General features: G+C 41.4%; 2 protein-coding genes across 2 annotated transcripts in view; both read left to right on the top strand.

Moving 5' to 3' along the window:
• The first annotated feature begins 1,169 nt into the window (after positions 1–1,169).
• On the top strand, positions 1,170–4,096 carry LOC116712535 (zinc finger and SCAN domain-containing protein 2-like). The gene is made up of 2 exons (XM_032552338.1): positions 1,170–1,459; positions 2,661–4,096. The coding sequence occupies exons 1-2, from the start codon at positions 1,279–1,281 to the stop codon at positions 3,572–3,574; spliced, it is 1,095 nt and encodes a 364-aa protein (XP_032408229.1). The 5' UTR covers positions 1,170–1,278; the 3' UTR covers positions 3,575–4,096.
• Positions 4,097–9,530: 5,434 nt separating this feature from the next.
• LOC116712525 (equilibrative nucleoside transporter 1-like) overlaps positions 9,531–9,859 on the top strand; it is a 42,754-nt gene continuing 42,425 nt past the window's right edge. Inside the window, exon 1 of the mRNA XM_032552301.1 lies at positions 9,531–9,649. The gene's annotated coding sequence lies outside the window, so the exon portion shown is untranslated. The remainder of the gene's footprint in view (positions 9,650–9,859) is intronic.

Genomic DNA, 9,859 nt, shown 5'->3' with positions numbered 1-9,859 from the left:
TTTAATAAATCATTTGTGGTTAAGAAAATTCTTTTTTGACCAGAAAAACTACTTTACTGTCAAAGTAAAAAGAGTTTTTTTTTTTTTTTTTTTTTTTTACAAAATAATGATAATTATAAAACTAACATAAAAGATGTGTTTGAATAAATATTCGCCCCCTTCCAATCAGTATTTTGGAGATACATCTTTGGAGTGTGTGTGAATAGGCCTCAGTCAAGGTTGTACAACTGGATGCTGCAGTTTTACTCCGGTCTTCCTTACAAAACTGCTCAAGCTCTGTCCTGCTGCAGGAGATCGGCTGGGAAAAGTTCAAGTCCTGTCACAATTTCTATATCAGATTGAGGTCTGGGCTTTGACAGGGCCAACCAGAATGTCAATCTTGTTGTCTTCAAACCAGTTCTGTGTAGCTGTAGCTGGATGCTTTGAGTTGTTGAAATGCTGAGATTTTCTGGTTATAGAATCTCCCTTTAATTTAACTGTTTAGCTATTTTGCGTAAATTTTACACAGTTTTAGAAGTGCAAAGCTGGTATAGAGATTGGAGTTGTTATTAAAGCAAATGTGGTTTCTACGAGTACCAACTGTTAGTCTATATGGACTATATGGCTTTAAATGAAAATGTATTCCACACTTTTAAAATGTTAGTAATAAAAATAAACGCATGTTTCATTTTCCACTCAATTCCACACGCGTGCGCTACTTTCTTTAAGTCTACCAAAAAAAAAAAAAAAAAACCTTGATAAATACGTTGAGGTTTCTATTTGTAATGTTACAAAATGTGTATCAGTATCAAATTACTGATATCTATATTTTTCTATATTTTTTAATATAGAAACGAAAAAATATAAAATTCACATGAACGCAAAATAAATAAACCTTTCAACATCTGATGATATGCCACTAAATGAGTAATTTGTTGAGATATTTGGGTCGAAAATGAAAACAGGTGAGCTATAACCAATGATCAGAAGGCCAGAGAAATTGTATAAATCATATGTCAGCAAGAAAAATAGGATTTATAAATTGCACAGACTGTTCAATCTGCTATTTTGTTGCCTCTGGTCGGATCTGTTCACTCAAAGCGACTTGAGAGGGAACGGTGTCAATTTCTATTTTATCCAGAAGAGGGCGATAGCGACACGCTGTAGATGCAAGCCGCTCGGGTCAAACATCAACGAAGAAGAAAAAAACCCTTTCTCCCCTCCCTAGCAGCTTTATTATTAACCTCCACACGGGGTCGTTTAGGTTACTTTTTTAAAATTTATTTAACAAACACCTTTATGAAAATGTCTCCGCTGCTGCTCAGGGCCTTCGTGAACGAGCGGCTCACGGCGGTGCTCGGAGAAATCCTGGAGGTTTTCGAAGGAGCGATCGCCAAATACGAAGAAGAAGCGTCCAACTCCAAGCAGGAGATCGATCGGCTACAAGCTTTGCTGCTGGAGCTGCAGAGTCAGAGGACAGGTGTGTTCACCGCTGCTGACCCCACGGGGCGGACGGGGTCCAAAACACGGAACAGCACCACTGTCCAGATCCGTACAAGCGACAGAACCAGCACGGTTCTCCGGGTATCTCTGCTTCAAAATGTTGCTTATTGCACGATTTCTAGGCTTTTACCGATATCATTCCAGCCCTTCAGTTCATTTATAAAACTAAACAAATAGTACAACACTGTCTCTTTAACTCCTAATGTTTAAAATATTATATTTATCATTATCCAGGACAATTCTACCATATATTAGCAGTAGATGCATGTCTCTCTGTGTAGCTGTGGAAATAAACTGGCTACAGTGAGGAGATTTTAGAGTTATTTTCTAATGTGTTTAGTTTTAAATAAGAAATATATACATATTTTCATCATCATGTAAGTATTAAGTTATATGTGACACAATGGAATGACGGAGAGAGAAAGTATTGAAGAGCCGATGGATCACAGATCCTGATGGTTTCCATCGCTGTTGGGACTCTATCTGTACCTCAGGTTGTGAAGCTTCCTGTTTCTCATCATGACCAGCTGGTAGAACAGCCACCTGGTTTCCTGCTACGTGAGAAAGTGTTTTGGTTGACCTCTGTGCCTGATGTTACTCTTTCTTTTTCTTTATATCTTCTCTGACGTTGTATTCTCAAAACCTGGTTCACCCGTTTTATTTGTAGGGTTTTTGTGCAGGTCGGAAACTGTGGAATTTGGTTGAGGTATTTTCCATGCTTGGATCAAAAAACAACAAAGAAAGGTTTTTGTAATTCCAGGCTCGAGTCCGTTGCTTAAAGGTTTTACACATCCATCTAGTCGCCCAGTTCAGTTGGCAACCTGGTGACAAATGCATTGCTCAGGGTAACAGCAACACGTGACAAGATGAATCACACCCAAAACTTTGATTGAAAGACAACTTCTCAACCCTATTGAGCCAGAGATTCCCTATAAACCACCATCAGTCCATTCATTTGCCTGTCCATGGATGTGGACCAGTGTAAAAATAGCTGTCGTATGTTTATTGTGAAGATTATTACTTACATTTATAAAGTTTTACCAGGAAATGAACAAACTCGTCAGCGGATATGAATATGCTGCTACATTCCTTGTTTTCTGGTTGATATTTTCAAGAAGTATGATTGCGTTGAATGTAAATTGAGGACTTGAAACTAAAAGGTTCCTTTTCTCTTTCAGACGTTCCTCAGACCAAAGACCAAACGCCTTGCGAGTCCCGGCTCCGTGAGGGAGCCCAGTGGATTCCGGAGCTTCACCACATTAAAGAGGAAGACCAGGACGAGCTCTGGGCTGCTGATCAGGAGGAGCAACACCAGCCAGGCGTCAATGAAGATGCCTTAAATCTTCCTCAAGCTTCTGTCGGGGAGGAGCTTGAGCAGGAAGATGCAAAACCACCCAGGCATTGTTGGATTCAAAACTCCGAACCCGACGAGTTTCAGGAGCCCCAGGAAGTGAAGTCGGCAGAGGTCAAACCTCCTCCACAAGATGACGCTGCGGCCGTTTTTCCACCCGACCTAACGGAACAGGGCCAGTCTAGCTTCGTCTCGCCTAGAGACTCGGATTCATCCCACCTGAACTCACCCGGAGCCGACTACCGGTGCTCTTTGTGCGGCGACTCCTTCCCCTCCAGCCACCTCCTGATGAACCACGCCTTCCAAGCCCACTCCAGAGACGTCGGCGTCCTGTGCGCCGTGTGCGGCGGGACCTTCGAGTCCGCCGAGAGCCTCGACGTGCACCGCAGGTCCCACGAGAACTCCAAGTGCTGCCCCCTGTGCGGAAAGCTGTTCAGGAGCACGACCTCGCTGAAGGAGCACTTGGCGGGCCACGCGGGGCTGAAGCTGCACCGCTGCCACGTCTGCGGCAAAGAGTGCCGACGCAAGGGGGACCTGAAGATCCACATGAGGATCCACACGGGCGAGAAGCCCTTCCGCTGCTCGCTGTGCTGCAAGAGCTTCACCCACAGCGGCCACCTGAAGAAGCACATGAGGAGCCACACGGGAGAGAGACCGTACAGGTGTGACGTCTGTGGGAGGGGCTTCCTGCAGAGCGGCCACCTCAAATCCCACCTGGGCACCCACGCTCAGAAAAAGTGAAGGGCGAGTGTTTTATGAAGAGAATGACTTTATAGAAGGAGCAACTGGTTGACAATTTAAGTTTGTTTTTGTACAGTTATAAAGATATTTATATTTGCTGATTTTTTAAAAATGCATATAGAAAGTTAACGTTGTATTTAATTTATCTTAATTATTTCAGTTCAAATACAAAGTTTCTGAAATTCCTTTTAAGTCATCAGAATAGCCAGTTACGTTTAATAATAAGCCCGGATGATATGAAAAGTCCTTAGCAAAACAAAGAGACCTTATTTTTTATTCTTATTTAACGAGTTTTGTTTATTTAAGGGTCCCTGTTAGTATTTATCATAGTGGAGTCTATTCTTCCGGGAGTTCACACCACAAACATGACAATAAAATCATACTTTTACAAACATTACAAAAAAGGCATAATGAAATTCTTCGAGATACAAACAAAATCAAAATACAAAATTCAAATCAACCGTCTCAACAATTGTAACATTTAACAAACATTACAAAAGGACGTCTGGGAAAATCTTAAAACACGCAAAATGAAAATGCAAAATCTCAGTAACTTGAAAGATATTTTATAGACAAACAATAATCTTCCCTTCTAGTGCGATGATATAGTTTATTATTTTTAAAAAAAAGCATGTGCACACATACCTGCTGGTGGGAGGAGACGAGGGGGAGGATTTGGACAATCAGAGCGATCTCAGCGATGAACTAATCTCTTATTTAAACCCATAATCACAGAAGGCCGGGTTGGTTTGAATACATATTTTCCCTCTAATAAATCAAATAATGTGAAAACAATTTTGTTTTTAATTTGGTTATCTTTTCTTTCAATGAAAATGTTTGATCATCTGAAACATGTAAAAGTGATTTAAAAAAAAAAATAGGCAAAAAAAGGAAGAAATCTTTAAATACAAATAATTTTTCACGGCACTGTGGTGATTGGCAAACGTTCCCACTTTCCACAGTAACATTTTGTTGTGCACTCGCTCTAAAGTTAAGGTGATTTTGGGTTTCCTGTGTTGTCTTTTTACTTCTGTTATATCCTGTTTTCTGGTACGATTTTGAGGAATACCAAAAATAAACAGTTTTTAATTGTCCCTGAATGTTGAGGTTTGTTTTTGTTTGAGTTTTTTTTTTTTACTCCAACAAGCACTTTTGGAGAGTAGATTTACTCTGGTGCAGCTTCAGCACCAGAGTAAATCTGGTGCTGAAAAAAAAACCCCATGGCTACAGATTTCAAAAGCATTTGCAAAACCTCCAGGCATATTATATTTTAACATATTGCATTTTATAGTACTTTTATAGCATTTTATAGAAATGGTTCATGCCATTGAGAGTTAAAACAGGGTAATTCAATATGGCGCAAATATATTGTTAATACACTTATGCTCTTTATGCCAGTGAAAATATTTTTTGGTGAGGTTTTTGTTTGCTGCAGAAAAACTGTTTTTGAGGAAACAATAAAATGTTCTTACAAAATCTTAGAAAACCCACCAGGCTGATAAAACACTGGGAGAAACTCTGACTTCTTTCTGTAGCTCTGGTTGTGAGAGGGTACCCTGTCTATATCGCCATCTCTAAATAGGAACATTCTGTGTTTATATTCCTAAGCGATCTTTGGGCTGCTCTTGGTCCGCTCCCTCACCTAGGACCCGTTTGCCCCAGCAGACCAGACCCAAATAGAGGCACGAAGCCTCTGACGGCTCCTAGGATCACTGGGACACTCAAACCCCTCCACCACGATAAGGTGGCAGCCCACAGAGGGGAAAAAAACAAAGCCAGAAACAGTTCCCTACTCCAGAAGTGATCTGGAGAGAGGCCAGAAGGTGGTGCTGTTTAGTCAATCAGTTTAGTTAGAAACAAAGCTTTTTACTTTTTCAGTTATTTTTCTCTCCACAGAAGCTACACCGGGTCTGTTGTTGACTAGCTGTGGTTGCTTCCTGGAAAAGGGCATTGGCTGATATGATGCTGCCATCACCTAACCGTTCTCCCTCTCCTTTTCATTTCCACGAACATGGAAAGTTCTCCTGATCAGTTGACCTGTTGTTGTGTCTCTGCTCCATCTTCTCTCAGCTCCAGTCGGTCGTGGCAGATGGCTGCTGGTAATGAGCCCGGTTCTGGTTCCGGTTGGCTTGTTCCTGTTAGAAGAGAGTTCTTCCTCTTCACTGTCGCTACATGCATGCCCTGTGTGAGGGACTGCTGTAAAGTTAACGACTCAACACAAGCGATTTGCTGGTCAGTTGGAGTGAATGCTGTAATGTTCAGCTTGGATTTAATTTAAACGTAAATCTTGAACTTCTTGTTGTTTTGATGTTTCTGAACTAAATAAACTTTATTTACTGGTCAGAATCCAGAGCTGTGCAGATCATCACCAACTTCAACTGTGATACCTACAGAAACAGAGTCGCTCGGCCTTCAGCGAAACCACCAGATCCACTTTTCTGTGGAAAAATCATCTAGTTTCAACCATATTTATTATCTTTTAAGTCCCTTACTTAGCTAGGAACTATTTACTTTTAAAAAAAGTTGTAAAATTACAAAATAAAATCAGAATTTTCCTCCACTTTTCAATTTTCTCTAATGTGTTTTGGAAAATAAATCAACTTAAAATAGCAGTAAAGCTGAACTGATAATGTGCAGTGGCTGCATAAAACAAAATAGTGATCAAATTGTGTATTGTGTTTCTACCAACACAAATGTAACTGGCACTGTTTGTAAGTGATGGAGAACAACTTTTATTCTCTATTGCTTGGAGCCAATATCTTTCTGGCACTTAATCCATGACTGTATAAAGTGACTAGTTGCTATAAATACTATGAGTTGTATTTAAATCTTTGTATCATTTATTTAAACAAAGAAAAAACTTTTAAAAAACTCAGTTAAATATGTTTGTTCCTCTGTCTTAGAAAAAGGTACGATGCCCTTTTTTTTAAAATAAAAAAAGCTTACTTTGCAGCACTTTACAAAATAAAGGCAACTGGAGTAGGCAAACAGAACAACTTACATGTCAATGCTTCAAAATATTAGCGACATTCAAAAGTTAATTTCTTGTTTGTTCTCAATTGCTGATGTGTGAACTCGACCACTAGGGGGCATTGTAGGCATTTTTCTGTTTTTAGATCCGTCAGAATAAGTGTTATATTCTAATATTGACACCTTAAGATTTACTTTTAATAAAAGTTGCTGTTTGTAGTTAACATATTTTCTTTTACATGTTGTTATGAAACCTATAGTGGCTCAAATAATTCATTACTGAGGCTTCAATCACACTATCTGAGTTTCAGTCACTTATTTCTGATTATACATGTCTTATGTTTACTGCTAACACATTTTCCCCCTACACCTCAGCAGTAATCAGATCTTGAAGACCCGTTTGTGATTTTGATCATGGAAACAACTTGGGTTGCTTCCAGGTGGTTTCAGCATCCCAAACATTTGAATGAGGAACTTGACTGCTTCAGGCCGGACAGATTTTTCAAAATGGCAGCGTAAAAGCCGGCCGACCCTCTATGACCCTCAGGCCTAAAACTAACCGCCCCTAATCTGGTTACACAAGCTCCCCCTTAGATCCAAGACCACCAGAAAACCAGCCTTATTTCTGGGGAACAGTTTCTCACATGGTACTTCGTTATACAGAGGAGCCACTCAGAAATAATCAGATGATTTGTTTACATCTGGTTCAGTCACATCATGTTCCTCTGCATGGGACGTTATTTGTACCGTCATCGCGCCTGTTTGACAAAATCTCTACCTTTCTGGACAAAAACTGGTCAAGAGGTTAGTCTGCTGTGACTTAAACTATGTGAAAGTTAGTTCACATAGGGATTTTCTTTATGTGGGTCAGACTGTGTTAAACATGTCAGGGGAGGGGAAAAGATTTGGGTTGGCAGCTTTTCTTTGTGCGTCCGTGTGAGTGGGTCGTGTGAAAAGTGACACTTTGAACCCACGGGGAATGCAGGTGGAACTCGGCCAACTTCGGGAATCCCACAATCCCACCGGTTGCATAACTGGGTCGCTGAGGTATTCACCAACCCACCCGGCGCTGTCTCTGGACCGGACCGGGGGAGTCCGGGGCATTCGAGGTGGAATGCTGATGTGGATGGTGAGAGACGAGGTTCTGCTTCCTATCAGGATCTTTCTCAGGGTTTTGTTTTGGGGGGTTTTTTTTACGTGTGGAGGAGGACAACAAACATCTGGTGGACGCAGGAGACAAACACACGGCGGCGTTGAGCAACCGTAAATGCTGCTGGTTTCACACATCTGTTTCAAAATGGGAGTGAATGAGGGAGGCACTGGTGTGCAAACGGGGATGAGGCGTTCTGCTTTCGTTTTCCACCCTGACAAATCTGATTAATACAACCCAACGTGTAGACTTGAAAGCAGTTTGTTTTGTTAAAAAAAACGTTGATTATTTGCTTCCTGCCACAGATCCAGTCATGCATAAATCACACGCTGAACCCTTCATGGTGCAAGGCTATTAAACGCAAAGTGTTATTGAACAGTCGTACAGATCTGACATCACGTAGAAAGAGCTGCAAGGTCGCAAAATAGATTACCGAGAGCCACAATGAACAGCCTCAAAGTATTTTCTGTGAAATCTCTATTTTTCTATGGATTCATGTTACAGAATCCAATAAAAGATGGCAAACATCATATGCTTTATATAATTACTGGCCACAGAAAAGCATTAGTGCTCACAGTGCGTCGCAATAGTAGTTTGACACGCTACACCCACAAACCTCAACTTATCTAACCATGCTTTTAATGTGGCACAATAGCCACATGAAATATAAAATCAAAACATTGAGGCGTACATTTGCATTAACCTCTGACCCCAAACCCTGAACTCTGAACTTCCTTCTGGGAAATGTCTCCACCAACTTTTACACGTCTGCAGGCACAGCAATTTTAGCCCATTCCACTTTTGCTCAAACTCGGTCAGATTGGATGGAGAGCCTGTCTGAAGATCAATTATCAAGTCTTGCCGCAGATTCTCCATTGGATTTTAGTCCAGACCTTTAACTAGGCCATTCTAACACATGCGTGTGCTTTGATCCAAAACCACTGGTGCTCCGGTTGACTGTTTACGGTTGTCGTCATGCTGATTCTTCGACCAGCACATCTCCATCCATCTTCCATGCCCCACCTCCTTTTTTTTCCCCATAAAGTTCAGTATTGGACTCATCTAACCAATGCAACATATTGGCAAATCTCCAGGCCTTTTTAATGAATTAATGAACACATGTGGCAGGTTTCCAGAGTAAAGACACCTGCTCTGTTACATTTACAGGGACAACAAAACTGACGACATTCTCCTATTCATGTAATTAGATAAGAGAAATGCTATTTCTGCTTGACTTCAGGTCTCTGAGCACTTTAGGGAGAGTTAAAACTGCTAAATTTATCAGCCCTCATTCTGTCAATGTGATGAGATTCAACTGTTACCACAGATTTAGCAATGCCAGTTTAAAAGACCAACATAAAATACACTCCTCATTATTTTTTTTTTTTAATTGCACTGCAGTTGTGCCTGATGTCATCCCCTTATCTTAAATTTGGCAGAAAAGCTGCTGTTTCAGAGTTTCGTGCGTCAACGTCAGCTGTCTCTCTGTTGTGTTTTGTCTGGTGTGACAGACTGGGCCCTCTCTCTGGGCGCTTTAGTTCTTGACAGCTGATCAATGAAATCAATGCTCGAAAGAGTGGCCAGTGTTCCCCTTTTAACCGGATTGGGATTTCAGACTTTCTTTGGAAGCAGAGAAAGCGAGAAAGAAAATAACCTTGTGACGTTATTTCACCACCACCTGCTCGGCTTGGTTACAACAAATATAATCCCCGTGCTTTTGTCTCTCCCTCTTTTTTTTCTTCTTATTTTTGTTGGAATCTGGGCCAGTCAGAACTCGCCCCCCGCCCCCCTGCAGCCCGTATGTGTGCCAGCTGCGTGATAACGGAGCGCTGAGTTTCTGCAGCTGAGCGAGGGGGAGACGGAGGAGCTGGCGACCGCAAGCATCAATGTTTTTTCATATATGTATTTTTTTACTCCCCCTGGTCTGTGACGCATGTGACGGCATCTTCATGAGGGTAAGTATGTGTTACGCTTCTCATGCGACGTCCAATGTAATGTGCTGCAGATTGCTTACTCAAATAAGAGTCCCAGAGTGGAGGCACTGGAGTGCGTGGAGTGCGTGGGGTGGAATGCCAACAAAGTGGTGATTCTTGGCCCGCAAATCCACAAATGCTGATGTTTAGTTCAAACGAGCCTCTGTGCAGTAGTAGGTGGAGCGATACACG

This window comes from Xiphophorus hellerii, chromosome 22 (genome assembly GCF_003331165.1).
Source record: "Xiphophorus hellerii strain 12219 chromosome 22, Xiphophorus_hellerii-4.1, whole genome shotgun sequence".
Taxonomy (NCBI): Eukaryota; Metazoa; Chordata; class Actinopteri; order Cyprinodontiformes; family Poeciliidae; genus Xiphophorus; species Xiphophorus hellerii.
This window is presented reverse-complemented; position numbering and strand designations above follow the sequence as displayed.